Source organism: Homarus americanus, unplaced genomic scaffold (genome assembly GCF_018991925.1).
Source record: "Homarus americanus isolate GMGI-L3 unplaced genomic scaffold, GMGI_Hamer_2.0 scaffold57980, whole genome shotgun sequence".
Lineage (NCBI taxonomy): Eukaryota > Metazoa > Arthropoda > Malacostraca > Decapoda > Nephropidae > Homarus > Homarus americanus.
The window spans coordinates 24391186-24417351 of NW_024716703.1; the positions used below are offsets into that span (position 1 = coordinate 24391186).

The 26166-nt window shown below is 42.6% G+C and overlaps 1 protein-coding gene across 1 annotated transcript in view; it reads right to left on the reverse strand.

Moving 5' to 3' along the window:
- Positions 1-269: 269 nt before the first annotated feature.
- LOC121858416 overlaps positions 270-26166 on the reverse strand; it is an 80349-nt gene continuing 54452 nt past the window's right edge. Inside the window, exons 3-12 of the mRNA XM_042354864.1 lie at positions 12090-12327; positions 11251-11384; positions 9991-10237; positions 9019-9113; positions 5596-5665; positions 4809-4922; positions 3197-4283; positions 2627-2760; positions 2112-2323; positions 270-1698 (exon numbers count right to left, since the gene is read on the reverse strand). Of these exons, the coding sequence (XP_042210798.1) occupies positions 1530-1698; positions 2112-2323; positions 2627-2760; positions 3197-4283; positions 4809-4922; positions 5596-5665; positions 9019-9113; positions 9991-10237; positions 11251-11384; positions 12090-12327 (2500 nt within the window). The 3' untranslated portion in view covers positions 270-1529. The remainder of the gene's footprint in view (positions 1699-2111; positions 2324-2626; positions 2761-3196; positions 4284-4808; positions 4923-5595; positions 5666-9018; positions 9114-9990; positions 10238-11250; positions 11385-12089; positions 12328-26166) is intronic.

The window sequence follows — 26166 nt, forward strand, 5'->3', positions numbered from 1 at the left end:
AGATTAAAGAAAGTTGCTGGTCAGTATTGGCTTTACCAGAGTACGGTACGGTACGGTACAGTACGGTACGGTACGGTACGGTACAGTACAGTACAGTACGGTACGGTACGGTACAGTACGGTACGGTACGGTACGTACGGTACGGTACGGTACGGTACGTACGTACAGTACGGTACGGTACGGTACGGTACGGTACGGTACGGTACAATACAGTACAGTACGGTACGGTACGGTACGGTACGGTACGGTACAGTACAGTACGGTACGGTACGGTACGGTACGGTACGGTACAGTACAGTACAGTACCGTACAGTACGGTACGGTACAGTACAGTACGGTACAGTATACAATATTTTCTTACTTCTTTCACAAGGAATGATTCTCTGAGACTCACTACGTCATATTCTTATCAATGTTTGTCTTCTTTTTTTGCAATGTCTTTTTTCCCATCAATCCATCATTCAGAATATATATATATATATATATATATATATATATATATATATATATATATATATATATATATATATATATATATATATATATATATATATACTGTATATATATAAGAGCATTTTATGTAAGATGTTAACTACATGAACATTAGCGTCATGAAACAGAAAACACCATAAATATCAATAAAGCAACACACATATATTCAAATACTGCTGTACAATACTGAATAATAAATCTGTATTAATATTCCAATAAACAACTGTACAATTAAATGACTCGAAATATAGAAACACATGAGAGCGTAGCAGAAGTACCACCTTGTAGACCTAAATGCTGGAGTCCTACTCAACCTCAGTTAATACTTCGCAGAAATCATCTTTGTGTATTTTACTGCCTGGATGACACCAATCATACCCCACAATTGGTGAACAAGTGTGAACAACAAAGGCTTACTTAGCCACCATGTACTCCCAGCAAGCAAACTCTCTTGGACCCAGAGACTAGCATATCTGTTGCCTGTGTTGCTGTTTACTGTCTAGAACAGAACAGAAACATTGGCAGTGGTGGTGGTCGGGGGAGCGAGCACTTGACGTGTGCCAGTAGGTGTCACGTGAATGATGATGTGACCTCGATGGTGTCCGTGATGGACTGATCAATGGCCGACATAAAGGACGGGTTCAATTCTTTTTCTCTTTCTTTCTAATTGCCGGAGACAAGTTAAGCTCAGGGACCAACATCTCAACACCACGTATCGGGACCAGTCTCTGTTAGCTGCTGAAGGTAGGCACCAATATTTCCTGCTGCAGTCTTGAAAAGAACCATTAATGAGCTACCGAAGAGATGACTCAGTGATGTACAAGCTCCTTAGAAACTGTATTGAAATATATCAAAGGCTAATAATTTCTGACTTTATCACATACGAAAAGCTTACATTGGTCATTATCGGAATGTGGAGAGGAATGTCTTTGGCATTCAGGAAGTGCAAAATGTAAATCGTTATTTGTCAGCAGAGGAATGATTCTTGCTGATAAGGGACAGTATGATGAGTCCCAGGGAGGCGTCGCACAGCTGACCTACAGGAGGGTAATGTTGTGGTCTCGGTCAAGGCGGCGACGGGCGCGGTGAGGGACCTTCGCCATGATGTCTGAGGGTATGGGTAGGCCGGGGCGCGGTGCTGCGTTCACTTGGTAAAAGGTCTCTGTATTGCTATGTCGGTGACCCCACAGCACTGCCTCTCCACACCTGTAGAGAGATAATATAGTTTCAATGCTAAACAAACTGCGACTAAGTAATATGTCTACACAGCAAAAAATCTTCTATCTACACAGTTTGATTACGATTACCAGTACTTGAGAATAATTATGCTACTAATTGTCTTGTGGTGATACCAATAGTGTGTTAGCAAACAATTTGGCATCGTGTGAAAGACTGTCAAAAGGAACAACTGCTTCATGCTATCTACCACACATCATCGTCCTAATACTAAAACTTCACTTGCAAAAGAGAAGCAATACAATGGGAAACATCCCAATGAAAACATTCAATCTTGATATGCCTGGTCAAAAAAGTTTCAGTTGTCAGATCTACACAAGCCTGGTGAGTCTTGTCAGTTGGTCAAGAGAAGAAATGTTGAAAAACAACAAGAGTCTACCAACCGCAAGGTGACCTCCATGAGGCCTCGGTGGTGCTTGAAGTCCTGATGAGCCATGGCAATGAGGTCCATGTTGAGGGCTGTTGGTGTGACAGCAGAGAGAACGCTGTATGACCACTGTAGGAAAGCATCCCCGCCATCGCCTGCCTCAGACACCTCCATCGCCCGCTCTACTGCAGCCTGTACGTCCTCCAACCCAGACACTCCCAGCCGCCACTGGTCAATACACCATCAGTATTAAACACCCATGTGTACTGAGGGTTATGTCTGTTTCTCTTTCTCAGGGTATATGAGAGACATTTCTTGATACCATAATTCAACTAACATAACCTACTTCAACTGTATAAGCCAAGAACAATACAGACAACAAGATTTTTTTATATAATAGTTAAGTTTATCAGAGGAAACATAAACCAGCCTGATAGGTAATGCCAGAAACATTTTATTATTTGAAAATGATATGATGTAAACCATCCATTCTTCTAACTATTTTGACATAACAATGTATGATGGACTAACCAGGTTGTAGATGAGCTGAGAGTTGTTAGAAGCTGAAGGAGACAGCAGCAGGTGGAGGATGGTGTCGGAGTGCTTCTGAGTGTACAGGGTCAGCATCTCCCAGCCCTCTGCTGACCCACTGGCCTCGTGCTGACCTGTTGATACAAATATCACTCAGTTACAACTCCGCCTGCACTCTCTATACAGTATATGGTATTTTCATAATACGTACACAAAACAGTTTATGAAATTTCCCACCTTGCTGTGTTCCCCATGATATAAACAACATATAATCCTGACTATTATTAACTCCTTTATGTGCTGTGTAAATGAAGACTAAACAAACTGTGGTATTAAAACACTTTAAGAGTTAAACTATTCTCTTAAAGAGTTGATAAAATACTATGAACCTCCCCTGAACCAAGCCACCTCCCCCTCCCTCTTCCTTCCTGCGCTATGATGACAGAAATGAGGACATCATCTTATTTTTATGTAGGGAATGATAATTTGCTTCTGTCTTGAGTTATATTACTAACACGTGTAATGTATTTAATTACAGTATCATGTTGCAGGGAGTCAGTTGTTACCCACCTGACTCTGTGAGGTGATTCTCGGACGAGCGGTCACTCTGCATCAGGTTGTCGTCATCATCGTCCCTCGTCGTTAGCTCCATCAAGCCCCTCACAGCCTCTGCCAGCTTCCGATCTCCATTCTCTTTACTCTCAATATAGTTACTCAGGTCTAACACACTGATCTCCGACTCCTCGCTTCTGGACGTGTCCGACTCATCCTTGAAGTCCAACATTTGAGACTTCAGGCTCATGAGGTTACCATTAGGGCTGTCTTTACCGTTTGAGTCATAGTCTTTGGAGAGATTCCCATTAATCTCTCGGGTAATTTTCGGTTCGTCGTTGCTCAACCCATCAAGTTCTATCTCGTGACTTGGTCTATTTATCTTGTCGGGCGCAAACTGTAAATTCAGCTTATTTTTTGTGTTTTTTATGTTAAGCTCACTGTCAGACTGTACCCCGTCCTCGAAACCACTTTCGCTTTTTTCAGACTCATAGCCCAGTTTTGAGGTGGTCACAGTGCCGTTCTTAAGGATGGGTTTGGCAACGTCGCCTGTGATGTTAAGTAGTTTATTGTTGGAAGTATTTCTCTTTTCTACACTATAACGTGCCAGGTTGGACACTCCTACTCCATGGACACGTTTAGAACCAAAATTGATGCCATTATTAGCTGTGTCGAGGTTCCTTGGAATTCCATTACGTCCTCCTGGCATCCTCCGTGGGGTGGAGTGTGAGGACGCTGGTGGCCGAGGCCTGCGTCCTGTCAACACCTTGTAACGTAGGTCAGGTGAGTTGCTACCTACGTCTGGCAACGTGGCTGCCACTCGGATCTTCCTGGGTGATCCTGGTAAGCTCTGTGAAGGTCGCGACTCCAGCTCATTACATCCACTTATCCTCCTCAAGAGACTGGGACCCTTGGGTAGATGCTGACTGAGCTTGTGTGATTCCTGTGGGCTTGAGCACCTCTCTAAGGGGGTGTCCATGGCGGCGGGTAGAGTGGAGGGGTAGGTATGGAGGGACTGGCGGGACTGGAGGACGGAGCGGAGAGATGCCAGGTCCATGGACGCTGCTTCACTGTGTAGTCCCCGCTCTCCGCGACGTGGCATCGACTGTAAGATTCTGAATGTTAATGTAGGTCCTCCGTGCAACTGTTACAATGAATGACAATATAACTTTTGAAATGTTATTCAATCTGTAAATTTACCTTTGAACTGTTGTTCCATCAGCAAAAAGAACAATCGGGTCTAACTTTTTTCACAAACTACTGTGAAGGACTAAGAGAACAGGCACAGCAATGTCTTCTGATGGTCAATGACGAGTGATCTATATACAGTACAGGTTAGGCTCGTCTAGTACCATGGTTAACAATGATATCAAAAGATGGAAGTTATAATATAATTTTATACAAACTTGTACAGAGTTGTTAGGATTCAAGTCTTAAATTATCCACATTAATAAGCGATGAAGGACTAGACACTGTGGCGATGGTGTTGTCTGGTTCCTTACTGGCAGCTGGCCGGCTGTGTCCCTCACTTATAACTGGCCGCCTATCCTAGTCAAAGCTAACAAACTGCACTACAAGCTAAGGTGCTGCACAAGAGTGTGAGGAGTGAGGGAGGTGAACGTGTGGTTACCTTTGGGAGATTGGCGCGGAGAGTGGAGTGGGTCTCCTCGGGTACATGAAGCTTCAGAAGCTGTACTCCACCTGGCAGCTGGTACTCCACCCGACGCTCCTCAAGCACTCCGCTCTGAGAAAGATAATTAGATATAAATCCTCTTGATCTCTCACAAGACATGTAGATAGAGGCTGGACTCATGAGGTATACAGTAATATAAATTTTCAATACAACATGATCGCTTCACAGTCTATGTCAAGACCACTAACAAATAGAACACAACGAAGACATGAATAAAAATCTACAAGAGTTTGATGCGATATCTTCACTGGGAGAATGGAAGGTGAAACACTAGTGAAACATGGGCATAAGTCACAAGTGGGGAAGACACAAGGAGGATATCGATGGACCGGGTGAAGGCCACGTTATTCAGATAATTTAAATATACTTCACTCGTCCAAAATTGACAAAAAGGTTTCATCTATATCTTCAATCAGTTAATATGAAGTAAATTCCTATCTGACTATAAGCTCAATATACTTTAAGATTATACCACTAACAACTACAAACTGCAACTACTGACAAGGTTGTAGAGTAACAATCCTACGCCCCGATAAAGAATGTAACACAAGGGATTATTACAATACATTACCAAAGACCTCAACAACAATCCTACATCTCATTAAAATTTTTTTTAACATATATAGTTAGTCTTCTATTCACTCTTGTCCAAATATTTCGTCTGATTCTTCAGTTCTGAGTTGGATTGTTATTACTGATTGTATAAGACTCTAGTTATATTTACCTTCTGATTGTGCAGTGGGAGGGAGGCTAGGATGTGCGCCAGGTCACTGTCCATCTGTGAGTTGAGTATCCTGTAGGAGTGTAGGAACTATTAGTTAACACACACACACACACACACACACCCCCCCCTACACACCTCTCACAATAACAATAATAAAAAGCGACAAACTGACAGCTATTTCATACATCAGTCTTTTTGGACACTATAAGTGGATTTGCAGTCAGTGGTGGCGAGTGCTGGCAACATAACACTGTGGTGTGTGTATGAGAGCTAGATAAAGCGATATTGATGTTGTGCAGTGTTGTATTACTGCCGTCAACAACTAGGGTCTTTAAACCACGTTATCTATTATATGAACAAGGTATCCGTAATAAAACATTAAGAGAGATATTATGGAACCACTGAACTGTTGACTCTGGAACTACTAAACTGTTGATTCTGGAACTACTAAACTGTTGATTCTGGAACCACTGAACTGTTGATTCTGGAACTACTAAACTGTTGATTCTGGAACCACTAAACTGTTGATTCTGGAACCACTAAACTGTTGATTCTGGAACCACTGAACTGTTGATTCTGGAACTACTAAACTGTTGATTCTGGAACCACTAAACTGTTGATTCTGGAACCACTAAACTGTTGATTCTGGAACCACTAAACTGTTGATTCTGGAACCACTAAACTGTTGATTCTGGAGCCACTAAACTGTTGATTCTGGAACTACTAAACTGTTGATTCTGGAACCACTAAACTGTTGATTCTGGAACCACTAAACTGTTGATTCTGGAACCACTAAACTGTTGATTCTGGAGCCACTAAACTGTTGATTCTGGAACCACTAAACTGTTGATTCTGGAACTACTAAACTGTTGATTCTGGAACCACTTAACTGTTGATTCTGGAACCACTAAACTGTTGATTCTGGAACCACTAAACTGTTGATTCTGGAACCACTTAACTGTTGATTCTGGAACCACTAATCTGTTGATTCTGGAGCCACCAAACTGTTGATTCTGGAACCACTAAACTGTTGATTCTGGAACTACTAAACTGTTGATTCTGGAACCACTTAACTGTTGATTCTGGAGCCACTAAACTGTTGATTCTGGAACTACTAAACTGTTGATTCTGGAACCACTAAACTGTTGATTCTGGAACCACTAAACTGTTGATTCTGGAACCACTTAACTGTTGATTCTGGAACTACTAAACTGTTGATTCTGGAACCACTTAACTGTTGATTCTGGAACCACTAAACTGTTGATTCTGGAACTACTAAACTGTTGATTCTGGAACCACTTAACTGTTGATTCTGGAACTACTAAACTGTTGATTCTGGAACCACTTAACTGTTGATTCTGGAACCACTAAACTGTTGATTCTGGAACTACTAAACTGTTGATTCTGGAACCACTTAACTGTTGATTCTGGAACCACTAAACTGTTGATTCTGGAACTACTAAACTGTTGATTCTGGAACCACTTAACTGTTGATTCTGGAACTACTAAACTGTTGATTCTGGAACCACTTAACTGTTGATTCTGGAACCACTAAACTGTTGATTCTGGAACTACTAAACTGTTGATTCTGGAACCACTTAACTGTTGATTCTGGAACTACTAAACTGTTGATTCTGGAACCACTTAACTGTTGATTCTGGAACCACTACCTTACCTACAGCGTGAACACGAGGCAAAACACCATCATCTGACGTTGCCTTCTATCTTCTTTCTTCCGCTCTCAACCATCATTACACGTTAATGTAAGCTACACTACAATATTCGCTCGCCCGCCTCTATACTTGCAGTGGGGCTCTCATTTGCGGCACGAACCCCTAAGCCTTCTTCAAGAAAATGACGCAATTCTCCTGAAGAAGGCTTGAGGAGCTCTCTGCCGTGGCTCTGCGTCTACAACTCCGCCGCCTGAGTAATTGGACTGCCGGGAAGAGGTAGATTAAGATACCTGTGTTCTGTTTGGTTTGCTCTCGTGTCGTCTACCTGTCGGCTGACTGAGTGAGAGAGAGAGAGAGAGAGAGAGAGAGAGAGAGAGAGAGAGAGAGAGAGAGAGAGAGAGAGAGAGAGAGAGAGAGAGAGAGACGGAAAAGTAAACAGAGTAAGAAAATAAGAAGGAGGAGGGGGAGGAGAAAAGAAGAAGAAGAAGAGAAGAGATTGACCTTTAACTGCCTTTATGGGAGCCAATTGTATTTTCGTGTAAAGAAAGGTGGTTACAGGAGAGAGTTAGGTTAGGTTAGGTTAAGGTTGGTGACTTAAGAGTTGGCTTCAGTGAGTTATGTTTGATTTGATTTAGTTTGGTTAAGTTTGGTTAGGTTAGGTTACAGTGTAGTCTGGCTTAGTTTTGTTACGTTGGGGTTTGGTTTGTTTAAGTTAGATTAAGTTAATTCTGGTTGGGTTAAGTTCCACGTCCGGGTCCGAAAATTATGGAATCCATAACCTAGCCGGCGACACCTAGTAACTGGGAGCGGGGGGGGTGCACAACGATTTGTCATCAGTGATTGAGTGGCAGGGTTCATGTCACCGTGATTGACAGTCGTTTGTGACAGTAGCGCCGATGGATTATGTGATTTTAATGACGAATGCTCTGTTAGTTGTGACAGAGGGCGTGTGTTTGGCGTGACAGTGGACGTGTGTTTGGCGTGGGAGTAGGGGTGTGTGGTGTGCGGGAGGCTGGGTATTGGGTATGGGTAACAGGACTGTGGTGGACGACTACAATACATCTGATGTGAGGACAGGTAGGTCACGTCTCAGGTGACGGAGGCAGCCAACTCACCAAGTCTCGTAGTTGACGTCTCGTAGTGAAAAAGTCAAGAGTCATTTAAGAGATTCAAAGAGCAACGATACTGTTTCTGAACCAATATTTAGATAGACGACGTTAATAGTGAGCTGTAAAACCAAAGAACACTCGCGTCACCTCGAATGTGAATCTCTGAAGTGATCCCTGGTATAAAAATTCAACTGGGTTAGTGAGATGCTGAGTAGAGTATGCACGTACAGCCAAGGTATATCTTCCCAAGCCAGATGAATGTGTATATTGTTTACAGGTCACCTTAAACTTAAAGGTCCACAGTTGACACGAAACTAGTGATTTTTGGTCTTATCTGTGCCCTCAAAGGCTCAAAAACATCATCATGTCATCCCTCAGCCCTGAAAGCTCCCTTCAAGGCTCTCTACTTTGAGCTTCGACAAAAATGAACGACAAGAGTAAGGCCAAGATCACTGCACTGTTACAATGATCACAAGGACATAGTTAAAACTTAAACTGTAGGTAGTATAAATTATCTTAACAAGTGACAATACGCGAGGCATCATGTGTTTTAAGGATCACCTACAGCATTTTCCTTATAATTATTAGGTAAAAACAGCCCTATACAAGTGCCAGTCTCTGTATGCGTGTTGCTCTCTTACCTGTCTTTATGCATGGTGGCACCGGCTAAGACCCCTGGCTGCTGCTGACACACCTCCACCAGCTGCTGCGCCCTCAGGAACACGCCGCCCCCGCTCTGTAGGTGGCCATGATGGTGAGTAACAGTAATGGATGACGGTCATGTGAGGGAGGAAGATGAGGGCCTTGGAAGGGAGGAGGACCTAGGGAAGGAACAAGAGAGGGAGGAGGAGGACGTGAGGGAGGAACAGGTGAGGGAGTAGGAACTGGGGAAGGAACAAGAGAGGGAGGAGGAGGACGTGAGGGAGGAACAGGTGAGGGAGTAGGAACTGGGGAAGGAACAAGAGAGGGAGGAGGAGGACGTGAGGGAGGAACAGGTGAGGGAGTAGGACCTGGGGAAGGAACAAGAGAGGGAGGAGGAGGACGTGAGGGAGGAACAGGTGAGGGAGTAGGAACTGGGGAAGGAACAGGTGAGGGAGTAGGACCTGGGGAAGGAACAAGTGAGGGAGGAGGACCTGGGGAAGGAACAGGTGAGGGAGTAGGACCTGGGGAAGGAACAGGTGAGGGAGTAGGACCTGGGGAAGGAACAAGTGAGGGAGTAGGACCTGGGGAAGGAACAAGTGAGGGAGATCCAAAGTAAAAATCAAATTATACAAGAAATACCGTATACTGAAATACAGTCTCTAATGTTTACACAATATACAATATACAGTATCTATTAAACACTAAATACATCTCTTGACTTAGTGACGTCTAAAGTGAGTCTCGTAATACAAGATATACATAGGTGTTAACAGAAGGAAGCTCACCAACTCTGATGTGAAAATACTGTAATGCTGTATCGTTTTGCTTTGAATATATTTACGAAAACTCCGTACGTGTTAAAGGTGATATGTATTAAACTCTCAGTAAAATGAACTGCTCTTAGTTATAGAACACCGTAGAGGCAGTGTTGAGGCAGCTGCAACATCTGATATGCCCTTATTGACTCCCACCTTGGGCAGCTGGACGGAGGGAACAGCGTTGAAGATCCTGTGTAGGAGCGTACAGGCCTCCTCCTCTCGGTCCTCTCCCTTCTGACCTGATCTTCCCCCATCACTGGAGACACCTCCCTCTGAGGCCTCGGTGGCGGGGGAGGGGGTGCTGGAGGAGGTGCTGGGGGAAGACTCCAGGATTTGGTCCTCCCCAAAGTCAGCGTCTGGTAGAGCGTGAGGCAGTAGGGCATCCAGGACCTCCGTCAACCTGTTAAAGGAGAGAACGACAGTAAAACAGAAACACCGTCAGAAACAAAGACGACGGAAAGATGTTACTAATGGCTTCTTGTGTTCTCATACAGCTGATGTTGAAGAAACTTAAATTATTGTCAAAACAGAAACTGAAAAGATTGAACGTGATGACAATAACTGATTTCTGAACAATAAGTTTAAAATCATAAAAATTACCATAAATAACAAAGACAATAATGCCTAGACAAATAATAAAACAATTAAACCCAAGATATTAATTATAACGTCAAATAAATTTATAAAGAAATAATATTAAAATAAATATACAAGGAAAATAAAAGAAAGCAGAAGGAAGATATATATATATATAGAATTACAAGATAGATGAATTATATTATTTAGTTTTTACACAAAACAGAAAAGTAATGTAACTGGGTTTTTTTGCCTATAAATCAGACGGTTTCATTAACTCTTATTTAAATTAATAAACGTATGTGTAGCCTCGACAGGAACATTTATAAAACGCGTGAATAATTAATGAGATCTCGTATTGATATTGGCACCAAGTTCCTATTATTTACACAACCTTGATATATGGCATGACGTCACCTTGTTTACGATTGACAAGTTTTACCACGTCATTTGTTGAAGGCCAGACTTAACTATGTCATCAGTACACGGAGGAGGAAGCCGAGGTATTAAGTCAATACTGAGTCTCAGTTTATGATTTTTACTGAAGGTGTTATTATTAGAGAGAGTTGAGTCATGACATGAGCATGGTGTAAGGTACTCGGACACGATGATCGAAAAGTCTCTGTGCATTAATTGGCGATTTAGTTATTTAATTTGTTTTACATATTGTAAATGTAGGAATAATAAGTTAAATATAGTATTAGTTATTATAGATGCAACTATGTCACCATGAAGTAGTGCTCTAATTCGTTAAATAGTTTAGGGAAATGTTTATTTATACATGACGTAGTTGTTTTAAGGCACTTCTGTTCATACATACAGTACGTAACGTCTTACCTGTCGGTGAAGACCTGTTGGTCCCAGCCACAGGTGACCCACAGGTGAGGAAGGCCGCCTGTAGATGCATCCAGTAGCCGCGTCACCTCCACCAACCTCGTTCGCGCCCACTCCCCGCCACGCCCACACACCATCTGCGGAGACACACGTCCCTTTAATTCATCAGCTGTCACGCCCACCCAACGCCCACCACCACCTGATCTCTGGGTCATCATCACGTACTTAAATTTACCATCAAGACTATCATTAACCAGGAGAGCGTGACTCTCTCTCTGGCTCCAGTCTCTACTCACCCCGCCATCTTCCTTGTCTCCTTGCCTATCCTTTGTCATATTCTATCTCCCGTTTACTTCTTTTTTCTCTCCCAGTCTCCCTGTTTCTCCCCTCCCCTTAATCTCACCGCCCTGTGTTCTCTCCCTCTCCCCTAGCCTCACTTCCCTCTCACCTCCCCATTCTGTATGTCCCCTCACTCTCCCCTCACTCTCCCCTCCCCTCACCTCCCCTCCCCTCACCTCCCCATCCTAAGCGTCCTCTCCCCTGGCCTGGCCGCTGTGTGTACCAGTAAACAATGGAAGGTTTGTCCTCCGTATCATCGCTTCTCAGCCAAATTGTGAGAGAAAGATGGCCATGTTTACCTCCCTTGTTGTTGTCCGCGAGCGCTGGCCTAATAATATTAAGGCTTATGTTGTTGTGGTGGTGAGTGTGTGTACCTACAACACACACACACACACACACACACAGATATACACATACATACACACATACACATACATACACATACACACATACATACACATACACGCACACACACACACAAAACAGTTACTGTATCAACTCACCACAACAAAGCGGCCGTAGTCCTTGAGGGCCACGTGGGCGTGTCTGGTCCGTACGACGGTGGGCGTGGCGAAGGCGTGGCGGCAGAAATGGACCACGCCCGCCAGCTGGCCGGCGAGGGAGGTGCGGGCGGTGGTGGGCGTGTGGCGTGGGCGGAAGTACAGAACAGCGTGGGCGGGGTCATCCTCCTCCCGGGTACACACACCGCTGTCATACACGACCACCGCTGGCACACACCGCCTACAACAACAACAACAACAACAACATTAGTACTGCATATGTCTAATAAAAATAAACAATAAAACAACAACATCAACAACAACAACCTAAACAAAAACAACAAAACCTCAACCGTGTTTTTGTTACTCGCCAAACCAGTAAGTCATGAAGTCTCACATATCGAAACACCACCTAAGTGTTATTGAGGTAACTGAGACGACAACAACCACACTGTAATTATCACTAACAACATCTAAAACAACAAACATAATATATGTCTTTGTTGGTGCCTATAATCACAACCTACAACCATTTGTGTTGATACCTAAAACAACTACAGCCACAGCTATTATTATACTTGACAAAAACAACAAAAACATTTAAGTTAGTAACAAAAACAAAAGCAAAGAATAAATGATTAAAAAAAAGTAGCTAATTAAACAAAAAATAAAAGAAAAACACAAAATACAATATTCTATTTAATTACTGTAGAGAAAAATAAAAACAAAATATAGTTAATTAAACTCTGTTAAACTTATAAAAACAAAAACACAACAAAGAAAGTTCTACAAAAATAAGTGAAATAAACTTAACAACAAACAAACAAACAAACAACAGCATCATATTAGGTAGAGTAAAGCAATTTAACAAAACACACAAGCAACAAATTAATAAAAAAAACCCACATAATACACGCGTTAATAGGCTTCATAAAACCTATTATTCTCTGTAAAACTCAGCAATAAAACAGACATTATAGGTCCTGTTATAGCTTGTTAATACCGGACACACGAGAGGCGGCTAACTGTTGGCTTTAATATAATTGTCGTCAGCTCTTGTACCTATGATAATATCAATAACATTAACACACAATATTGGCCTTGTAATGCCTCCCATAAACGTATCATAATAATACGTGTAATGATAAAAAAAATGACCCGGGTATAAACGGTAATAAATATGCCATGAAATTAACGTCCGTTCATAGGCTAAACTAACGTGTAAATACTTACCGTCAATGATTATAACAACACTCTCCTGTGCCGGTTGATCCCACGCGTATAGGGGTTATGACTGACGCGTGTTGCTTATTTGCCTGTGTGTGTGTGTGTGTGTGTGTGTCAGAAACTAGAAGAACGATTGTGATGAAATTTAACAGGCGGTTTAAGTGATAGGTCTAATTTTTGGAGAAAGTAGGTCAAAGGTGAAAGGTCATAGGTTGAGGTCAAATTTGTGGGTCATGTGAGGTTGTGGTGGGGTAAGGAATTCATGTGGACGTACAGTAAAAATAAATCCTCACATGCGAACCACAATATCAGCTTGATTAAAAGAGGTGGGCTCATGACTGGCTAAATGCAGCCCCCCAAACAGACAGTTCTCACATCAGAAGACAGTGTTGTACAGACATGTTAAGGAGGAGCATTACTCTGGTGTGTGTGTGTGAGGTGAATGGAGGCTGGGAGACAGGTTCAAGTGGTATAGTCGACGCTAATATGAGTTTTGGTCTGAAAGAATTACTTAATATAATTTAATACCGATATGGGGATAATTTTTTGGCCACCAGGATATGTTCAACTATGTGTGTGTGTGTGTGTGTGTGTGTGTGTGTGAGTGTGTGCGTGTGTGTGAGGGTACTAATATATTGCATGTTTATATTAGTACTGACTCGTGGATTTAAAGATATGATGGTGTTTAATAAGAACAATAATACCTAAAAAAAATCGCGAATATTTGTATAAAGAAATCATTAATAATATAACTAATTTAGAATATAAGTTGAACCTTCTCACCCCCCACATAATTCATTACTTTGAAATATGGCTCCGTTATCTCCACAAGGGGTTCGGTGCTCGAGGATTTGGTAGTGGGTTTCAGGACTGAGCGGAGATATCAGCTGGGATGAATAAAACAAGTGACAGTCGGCAGCAGAGGAAGCTGTACCGGGGATGTTGCTGCATTCAGATAAAGCCGCTCTGGTGAGGGTCGATACAAGACCTGCAGACACTAGTAGAGGAGCAGCTGTGTACCACAACCTTCACGGACACTTCCTCAGATCCTCACAACACACGGTCAGGAGCTGAAAACAATGTCTATTCGAAATCTCTCACATGGGATTCACTTCACGTGCCCATATATTTTTCCTCGCTACATCTTGCACCAATTCCGATACCACGTTGAAGAAGGCGCGCAATAAAGTACATCCTACAATAAGAAAATGTACTGTTTATTTTCTGTATTCTCTTCACGTCGTGTGGTCAGTATTTTTGGATAGGGGCGGCAGAGTGGGCGGTTCTCTGTCTGTAGCTCCTGTCATCGTAAGTTAAGAAATAAAAAAGAAAGTTACGAACACTTGGCAAAAGACGGGAGGGAAAAGATAAAAATGTAAAACAAAACAAAAACAGAGTCACAGTGTTTCATAAAGTGGAGTCTAGAGTTCAACACCTGGCAGAATAAACACAATATGAAGGAGACAAAAAGAAAGAAGCCTGACTGGTATGTTTCTTAAGGTGGAGTAAATGTTGGAGTGTGCTGGCAGGCTGCTGTTGTTGTTGTTGCTGCTGTCTTAACATTTTGGTCCTCCAGCAACTACGGTTATTAAGTACAGCGAGCACAGGTCTTGGTATCAACACATCTGAGAGGTAGAGAAAACTTAGGTCTCTGAGGCTGTTACTTGTAGGTCATGTTGGAGGTAAACGAGAGGATTTCACATTCAGATTTGCCACCCCCCCCACAGAGGCGCGGAGGCTAGTTTATTAGACACCCTCTTACACCATCTGCAAGGTGAAGCGCATAGGCATTGCAGCGCCCAACATGGAAGCAGTGGGGTTGATGATGGCCTCAGATGATAAATGGGCGAGAGTGTTTGAGGGGCCATTACTCGTGTGAGCAAATTATATGAAGTGAAGGAGTGAGACGTGTACATTGAGAGAGAGCATTCCTTTGTATAGGTTCACCTGTTAACAAAGCTTGGCAGGTCCCCAGTAACGTCAAGCGCCACCAGGCCTGTCTGAGAGAGGAAGGATATTTGGTCAGGGATGGACGGTGACGGCTGGGGACCTGTAGGAGGGGGGTTCGGGACCTGTAATAGGAGGGTTCGGGACCTGTAGAGAGAGGGTTCGGGGCTTGTAGGGGAAGGGTTCGGGATCTGCCAGGATGTAATGGAATCAGGTCACCTCTAAAAGTTATATATGTATTATTTTGTAGAACTTATTTATTTATTTTGACAGACATTACGTGGAGTTATTCTTAAGCACTGAGGTGAAGCCTAGTAAGACTGGGGGAGTACCTAGTCACCATCTGCAAGTTGAGAGAGAAAGTTTGAGTGAAAGAATAGCCGGATATGGGGAAAGTGTACAGACATGTGCGACTGACGGGAGTTGGCAACTTTCTACCTCGCGACCGCCCTGTCCACCGTGTGACTGGTGTGTTTACAGTTTATGTTAAAACACGGTGATAATAACTGAACCGGGGACCATTATAATGGAAGTGAGTGATAGCGCCATATATATTTCTATCCTCATAAAAGATACATTTAAATCACCAACAATTAAGTGAAAATTTATATAATTGACTCACAAAAGCAATACTTACATTAGCTCACTTAAGTGATGATTTACAAGTCGAAATTTAGATACGTGATTTATATATAATCATAATTTATATCCCAACAGGTGACTCGTTTACAATAATGAGTCATATATAACTTATATACAAGGTGTGACATTCAAAATATCATATATATATATGTGTGTGTGTGTGTGACTTATTCCACAGGTATACACATTTCACCTCCAATTACGGAATAGTGTCAGCGCCAGGCTAGTTCAGAGTCCGGCAGGCGAGCCCCCTCAAAAAGAAAAAACTAGAATTTTATTTAACTTATTTTTCTCCCCCCGACTGGTGGGTCCGTGTGTGTGTTCCCTCTCACATATACGACTTTACTTCACTTCAATTTAAATTCCAAGTTTTTGGTTTCAGGGAATAATAGGATTTAGGCCGCGTCATCAGTTGAAAGGTCAGGGGTCACCACCTCTCGGGGATATGACGTCAGAGGGACACGACAACACATACGTACACACACACACACACACACACACACACTACTACAATGCCAAAACACACACACAGTCTCTCTCTCTTCCACCCCTCCACCCTCTCCACCCTCCACCCTCTCTCTACCTCCACCTCTCACCACCCTCCACCCCTCTTCTCCACCACCCTCCACCCCTCTTCTCCACCACCCTCCACCCCTCTTCTCCACCACCCTCCACCCTCTTCTCCACCATGTTAATAATCAGGAGACTTAAAGAAAAGTTTTACGAAGAAAAAAACGACAGCAAAAATCCATAAACTTGGTTGAGTAAACTGACGATGGGAGGGAGGGAGGGAGGGAGGGAGGGACAGACTCTCTCTCTCTCTCTCTCTCTCTCTCTCTCTCTCTCAACAGTACACCTCAGCAAGACATCTTTTACTAACAACTCAACTACTCGTCAACGCTAACAAGTTACGTGTAATTAAACCCCTTAGGAGGATAGACCGAGTATCATCAAGGGAGAGAATAAGGTTGTGGGAAGCTGTGATAATAGTAGCCACGAGAAGTACCTGTCGAGGGTGACCTAGTGGTGTGGTGTGGTGCAGTGTGGTGTGGTGCAGTGTGGTGTGGTGTAGTGTGGTGTGGTGCAGTGTGGTGTGGTGCAGTGTGGTGTGGTGCAGTGTGGTGTGGTGCAGTGTGGTGTGGTGCAGTGTGGTGTGGTGCAGTGTGGTGTGGTGCAGTGTGGTGTGGTGCAGTGTGAGTGGTGTGGTGTGCAGTGTGGTGTGGTGTGGTGTGGTGCAGTGTGGTGTGGTGCAGTGTGTGGTGCAGTGTGGTGTGGTGCAGTGTGGTGTGGTGCAGTGTGGTGTGGTGCAGTGTGGTGTGGTGCAGTGTGGTGTGGTGTGTCAGTGTGGTGTGGTGCAGTGTGGTGTGGTGCAGTGTGGTGTGGTGCAGTGTGGTGTGGTGTGGTGTGGTGCGGTGCAGTGTGGTGTGGTGCAGTGTGGTGTGGTGCAGTGTGGTGTGGTGCAGTGTGGTGTGGTGCAGTGTGGTGTGGTGTGTTAAAATTCCTTGTTAAATGACTCTCCCCCTGACATTATCTATTAAACATATTCCCACGAATAATAATAATAATAATAATAATAATAATAATAATAATAATAATAACAATAACAATAACAATAACAATAATAATAATAATAATAATAATAATAATAATAATAATAATAATAATAATAATAATAATAATAATAATAATAACAGGCGACTCACCCGGTCATTGTTGTAAGTCTCGCTGGATAAGTAATTATATAGGACTAACCCACGAGCGAAATTGATTGAAAACAATTATAAAAACGCCGGATTTTCATTGTTATATTATAGTGGACACTGTTGTAGTTTGTGGAAATCTGTTAAAAAATGGATATTTTTAAAATAAACACTACTTAACGTTTGTAGGCATGAAGAACTGACCTAACCAACCAAACCTACCTAACCTTACCTAACTTCCCCGATATATTAAACATAAAAAAATTACTATAACATGGTGATATTTGAGGCATTTTCTGGACGTGAGATGATACGGCAGCATCGGCGCTATGCAGCCAGGCGGGTTAGTCCTATATATTAACCAAGAAAACAGATCACCTCTTCCACATATTAATAAGATATAATGAAAAAAATAAATAATAACAACTCAATTCCCCCCCTTACAATCTATGCTGCTTTTTATCATTGTACTTTTATCATTCATGCAAAAATGTGTAAACTTTTACTTTTAATTTTCAGTCCGAGTTGGTTTACCTAAGTGGTCCAAGTGAGGGCTGTGGTTCCTGAGATGTCACTGGCCAACAATGACTATGGAAGGATATGCTAAGCTGTAGAGGAGGTTGTGTGAATATATCGATATCGAGGATGTACAACAACTGATTGATGTAATAAGGTATTGATGTATATGCGTATGTAACAGGCCCACCCCCAACTCGGCCCACCCCCAACTCGTCCCACCCCCAACTCGGCCTATCGCCAACTCGGCCTATCGCCAACTCGGCCTATCGCCAACTCGGCCTTTCGCCAACTCAGACCAACTCGGAAAACAAGAGCCAATAAAAGGTATCTGTTAGCCCAGGTTATTGTAATATCTCTTAATAAAAGTCGTATTGTTAACCCCGAGTCATCTGGTGTTTATTGTGCGACGTAAATCAACAACAACAACCACAACTATTACATCTAAAGTGATTTGAATCTAACTTTGAATTAGATAACTGGTCATTAAACTGCCTCAGTGTCTCTCTGAATTCACTGGATCACAGTCGGCTTCAGATTAACGCTGATTGGCTGTAGCTTAAGTGCCCTGGGCCAATAGAAATTCATCTCGGAAATGGCCTAGTTGGCGAGGCAGGTAGCTATCGCAGGTGTAATTGCCAGAGTAGTTAATATGTACTAATGAGAGTTTAGATGGTGGTTCCGGATGCACCTCAATATCACAATTACATCTACGACCGCCACTGTGCTCGTTACGACCACGATAATGCTTCACACACCCCTCGGTAGATGTCACCTGTGTCTGAGGAACTGATATTACTAATACTACTACTATTACTACTTCTGAATCTACCACTACCACCACCACCACCACCACCACCACCACTACTACTACTACTACTACTACTACTACTACTGAATCTACCACTACCACCACCACCACTACTACTACTACTACTACTACTACTACTCCTACCACCACCACTACTGCTACTACCTTCTCCAACGTCACCCCCACCAAACACAACACCAAACATCACACACACTTATGAAAGGTTCAAGACACCAGTAAGAGTCAACAAGCTTACAAACCCTAGCGAACACACTCACTAGCAAACACACTCACTAGCAAACACAAAAACTAGCCGCGAAACAAATACTTAAACAACACACCCAAAGCTTATTCTGTAATCAACAAACTCAATGATAATCTCTTAACAAATATCAAAAGGATCTTAACACACACACAACGAACTCTAAAACACTCACACACCCACACTAGGAGCGCTCACTTTCCATTCTCGAGAGCCCCAACACACGAGCTCTAACTTCATCCCAAACTTGGTCTTCAGTCATTAATTAAACACGAACTTTGAGGTAAAAGCCCCGGCGACCACACACACACACAGTGAGCTCACAGTTCAGACTTCAAGTTGCCACAGTGCTGGGTGATGATGGCAGCCTCCTCTCACTATCTATCTATATATCCCTCTTTATCAGTCTCTCACTCTCTCTCCTTTAGTTATATATTCCTATATCTTATTTCTTAACGTATCTTTCTCCTCTCCTTTATTCTTCTTTCACTTTCCATATATATATATATATATATATATATATATATATATATATATATATATATATATATATATATATATATATATATATATATATATATATATATGTGTGTGTGCGTGTGTGTGTGTGTGTGTGTGTGCATATACACGTGCATGAGCCTATCTCTGTGAACGTATATGTGGGCGGGCATGCATTCGTGTGTGCTTGCTTGGGTCTCCAGAGGCACGCTGTGAATAGCCGAGGGTTGTCCAGTATATCAGAGACAACAGCACTAACAGCACATTACCCGTCGCAGCACCGGGGAGCGTATTAGACCCACCTTGTTCCATCCGCCTCTGTATACTCCCCGCACACAATACGGCCCCTCATATAACACTGGCAATAAAAGAGACCATTCCCCACGTTGAGAGTATCACCATTAAAACTATGATAACCCCATTAGTTGTAATAATAACCCATTAAAACTACAACTGTTAACACAACACGCCCCCCCCCCCACCACTAGCACCTTGTTTAAGTTAAGGTAAGTTAGGTGAGTTAAGAGTCCGGGTACCTCAACAGTGTGGGAGTAAGGAGTTGTGAAGTGGGTGGTGGCTCCCTGAACTTCACCCTCTTGTTATATCGTGATTTCTACCCATAGGAATATAGGTTTACTTGACTATATGAAGGTACTGCATTATTTATTCCATGTACTGTATATAGCTAATAGCGAGTCAGTATACACACACATACCGTACGAGGAATTATATACACGATGCTGGCTAATAATATATAATGAACGACGCTGAGACCCCCACTAGACCGCAACAGACCTTCTACAAGCAAGTCGTCACAGGTCGTCCACAAGTTAAGTCGTCTACAAGTTTTCAAGTGAAGGTCACAATCTAATCTGAAAGTTACTATTGGCTGAGTGACCTGTGACCCTGTGACCTTGACCTCTGAGCTGTCTTGACCAACATCAATATCATAAGTTTCCAACCACGACCACAAGAACACTCGCTCTGATTACATACATACATACATACATACATACATACATACATACATACACGCGCGCGCACACATACACACACACACACACACTCAAACTAATTTACAAATCATTGCACTCAAAGGTAAGAGTTTCTTCCCCCTGGCAGAGTTTCGTCACCTTCGTTAGGACAAACTTACAACCTGACGGAGTTACGTTTGAATGACTGACTGACTGACTGACTGACTGACAGACGTAAAACTCAATAACTAAGGTCAACTAAGGTCATTATCCCTGTGATTGTTAAAGGTTCTCCAAATTGTCGTTCGCCGCAGTAAAAGGGTTGAGAGTATTTAAATTAACATATTCATGAATAATAATGAAGAAAAATGTACAATTCTTTATCATTTTTGTTTTAGTAAATACCTTGTTGAAGTAATTGTTTGAACCACCACCACATTAATATAATCCCCAGCCTTAATTAAACTTGTGACGTAATAATATGTATCTAAAACTCGGAGTCGAAAAGTATCGTCTAACTTTAATTAAGACTGAGGTAACATATTTCTTACCTGGTGTGTGTGTGTGTGTGTGTGTGTGTGTGTGTGTGTGTTAATATACAGTAACAGACAAGGAACAACAGTAAATAATATACACTTTAACAGACAGTATAAATTTATTTGTGCCGTGTGTAAACAACAACTGGTACTTGGCATTATGGGTAATTAATTTTAACAACATAGCAAAGGATAGGAAGGACATAACAGCTCCCCGCTCGGTCATAACAACCTTCGGTCATAATAACCTTCGGACATATCATCCCTCGGACATAACCATCGGACATAACACTCTCGGACATAACAGTCCCTCGGACATAACAACCTCTCGGGTATAACAGCCCTCGGACATAACAGCCCCCACCGGGACGATCAGACACGGCTTAATTCTATCAGACCATCAGGTTGACGCCGGTGTTTCCTCAGGCGCAAATTGTGTTAGCCAGTGAAAGAGCGACAACAATGGCGGCGGGGAGCGAGCGCGCCATCACTCCCGTTTACATTCTGACAGCCCAGACAATGACCGACGCAGCGGCGGGGTCCTGACGCAGCGCCAGCTAGTTCCCTCCTCCTCCTCCTCCTCCAGCCGCTATCCCGCCACGCTACGACCATCCTGCAACAGCTGCAATCACACTCATCTCCGAGTCATTACCCAGTACACTGCAACACGGGGAAATACTACACCTACTGCAGGGAGGGAGACCGCCTTCCCGGGCCCCTCCTTCACACTGCCAGAAAATGAACAATATTGCCCGGACGAATTGGCTCGTTTGTTCACTTGGCCAGAGCCGACGGCGGAATAATCAAGACACACATGGAACAATTCTGATGATAAAATCTCGCGCTACCTTTACGACGGATGGGAGGAAACAGACCAGGAAATTAGCCTCGTATGCCCCGGATGATTACCACCGCTGGCTTCGTCCGCTTCCATAATACTTCGGTCACAAGGGCACTATCGTTCATCAGGGCTTCACAACACCATACACTTAAAAACACTATATTATGAACATACTTAAATATTTTAGAATCACTGTTTTATACGGGTAAATGTTAACATAAAGTAGTAAACATTTTATATAGCTAATAAAGGTTGACTTCTGAAACGGCGGGAAGAGAGAGTTACTAACATCCAGTGTCTTCCCGGCGACGATGTGGGAACTCATTCTCTCCTCGATATCCTTCAACATGAAATTCCATCTGCAGTATTCGATAGGCTATGAGGTAAGATTGCCAATTATATTCACCTCTTCGGAATTTCATTTAAGTGCAAATAGAGGTAATGAATCGTAATCATGTTGACTGGGAGGATCATAAGGTGTGCTGGGACTATGTGCAGCTGCTTAGTCTCCTTCCTCGTGTGACAAGGTGCCAGCTTTAATTAGGACATACTCAACCAAATATCTTTAGAGAAACTGCTCGTAATGCTAACTTTATGACGATTTCATTACATCATAACGTGGAGGTGATTGTCCACTATACCTCGATGAAGTTTTCTCATGACAATTTTGTGTTTATGTTGTGATGGAGTTTTGGTGACGACCTCCCTGACGGTGAGGAGCAACATGAATCCAAGTTGATCAGAGAAAATGACAACAGACGCGATGCAGCAATAAAACAAAGTATTAATAAATTACCAAAACTGAAGGAGTAAATCTTAAGACGAGGAATAGCCCGGTCCTGCACTTAGGTAAAGGCAACAGCTCGGAATTTTCCAAGTCAGGGCCTTTAGTGGGTCCTGGGTGTTGTGGAAGAGATTACTCTGTGCTGAAAGTTTGTATTCCATCGCTAGTTTATACAGCAGCACACACAAGTAACATGTGCAGTAGTGCTGACCCTCCCATAACAGGGAACAACTCCCTCGAGGATGGTAACTTTAATAACTGGTTTATAAAATCACAGTTACAGATTTTTACTACGATGCCTCACACTGTGATGGCCACAGCTATGAATAAATATGAACTCTGAAATTGAATCTAAGTTTCAATCTTAATTGTGTATGTATATTTCTCTCGTTATTACTTATTTAACACAACCTGTAATACGTGAAGAGTCAGCCGGCAGTCCACCGAGTCACTTAACGTAACACCGGAGCCGCCGTCCACAACAAATTGTCCTCGTAGCCAGGGACCAACTTCAACTCAGGTGCCTTGAGGAATGTGTCTTTGAAATTCACTAACTTAGGATAAGTGTAAAACTTGTCCTGGGAACCTCCGCTGCTGAGGCGCCAGACCTGCAGGACGAGGCCAGGAAACTGTCTATGGGCCAAAGGGCAGCAAAACTCCATCTGAAAAATGTCCTATAAAGACACTGCCAGTCTGGAACAATATGGCTGCCCGGGTGTTGGACACTTCTGGAACAACACAACTGTCCGGGTGTTGGACACTTCTGGAACAACACAACTGTCCGGGTGTTGGACACTTCCGGAACAACACAACTGTCCGGGTGTTGGACACTTCTGGAACAACACAACTGCCCGGGTGTTGGACACTTCTGGAACAACACAACTGTCCGGGTGTTGGACACTTCTGGAACAACACAACTGTCCGGGTGTTGGACACTTCCGGAACAACACAACTGTCCGGGTGTTGGACACTTCTGGAACAACACAAACAAGGTCAACAAACACACAGGTGAACGATAACTACCAACGTTATTTAACAAGCAATAACCATGACATAATTGCCTACCATTTTTACATCGTTCTCTCGCATGGGGTGTTTACATGGGGTGTTTACATGGGGTGTTTACATAGGGTGTTTACATGGGGTGTTTACATGGGGTGTTTACATGGGGTGTTTACATGGTGTGTTTACATGGGGTGTTTACATGGGGTGTTTACATGGTGTGTTTACATGGGGTGTTTACATGGGGTGTTTACATGGGGGGTGTTTACATGGGGGTGTTTACATGGGGGTGTTTACATGGGGTGTTTACATGGTGGGGGTGTTTACATGGGGTGTGTTTACATGGGGGGTGCATGGTGTGTTTACATGGGTGTTTACATGGTGTGTTTACATGGGTGTTTTGTTTACATGGGGTGTTTACATGGTGTGTTTTACATGGGGTGTTTACATGGGGTGTTTACATGGGGTGTTTACATGGGTGTACTTATGGTGTGTTTACATGTGTTTACATATGGGTGTGTTTACATGGTTTACATGGGTGTTTATGATGGGTGTTTACATGGGGGTGTTTACATGGGGTGTTTACATGGGGTGTTTACATGGGGTGTTTCATGGGGTGTGTTTACATGGGGGTGTGTTACATGGGGTGTTTACATGGGGTGTTTACATGGGTGTTTATATGGGGTGTTTACATGGGGGTGTTTACATGGGGTGTTTACATGGGGTGTTTACATGGGGGTGTTTACATGGGGTGTTTACATGGGGTGTTTACATGGGTGTTTATATGGTGTGGGGTGTTTACATGGGGTGTTTCACATGTTTACATGGGTGTTTACATGGGGTGTTTACATGGGGTTTACATGGGGTGTTTACATGGGGGGGTGTTTACATGGGGTGTTTACATGGGGGTGTTTACATGGGGGTGTTTACATGGGGTGTTTACATGGGGTGTTTACATGGTGTGTTTACATGGGGGTGTTTACATGGGGGTGTTTACATGTGCTTCTTTCAAAATTTACTGTATGTTTCTTTCACCCCTTAATTATTTTCTTATATTTATCCCACTATTCTTGTTTTTATCTATCTATCTATCTATGTATCTATCTATCTATCTATCTATCTATCTATCTAAACACACTTCTATATATATATATTTCTAACCATAAACTTTTTCTGGTGACTTAAATATAATAATAATATAAGTTTTTTCAATTATTATTTCTGTCCATCTCCCTTTAATTATTTTTCCTGCTGGTTTAATTATTCTCTTTATATAATTGTTATGTCAACCGTCTCAATGGATCTCTTGTTTTCACTCTATTTTTTAACTTTCTTTTTTAACTTTTTGTTTCTTAATTAGTGTGTGTGTGTGTGTGTGTGTGTGTGTGTGTGTGAGTGTGTGTAGAAATGGATAATGAATATGAGAATGACAGACAGACAGACAGACAGACAGACAGACAGGAGATGGTTGGAGATCACTTTGTCTCCGTCTTTCTGTCCAGCCATCAGTATTTCTATGTATCTGTCTGTCTGTCTGTCTCTGTCTGTCTCTGTCTGTCTCTCCCTGCGACAACTCTTGCCCCGCCCACCTCACAGCTCACCTTGTTAACAGTGGCATATAATTTTCCTCCCCGGATCCGCACACACCGCACACAAGAAAGGAAATCACCAATAACGTCACTTAAAATTCGTCTTTATTGCTTTTTATCGTAGCAATATCAGACTGCGCCAACCCAGAGCTGTCAAGACGTGTTCAGATGAAAGTGAGATAAATTACGGAATTACATACAAAAGGATTAAAATACACATTGGAAGATTAATACCAAATAGAGGAAGACTTGTAAGAAAATATGGCATTATATGAGAGGGGAAACTGCGATAAAAAAATGTGATATATATATGGAGATGTATGATAATGAAGGGATTAATAGAATGAAGAAAGATATATTGAAAGAAAAAAACTAGCAGAATAGATTGAAATATAAGATAATTAATAAGAGAAAGGCAAAAGAAACGCAGTCGCATTAGGTTGGTTTGGTTTGGTTTGGTTTGGTTTGGTTAGGTTAGATTAGGTTAGGAGTGCGGCTCCAACTCACCAATATCACAGAGCCCCTTCTGCTAGATGTTATCACCAGGCCAGAAGCCACGTTCCCTGCCCCGGAAACACTCAGACATTTCCCTATGATTTATCCTAGATTTTTCCAGCAAATATTTTTCCTATACTTCATGTTCTCATTCAGGGTAAAGATGATGACTACGCTGTATATTATAGTGACCAGGAATTTACACATTTATTAACTATGCGAGATAAAATATAATGCAATGTTAGGTTAGGTTCGG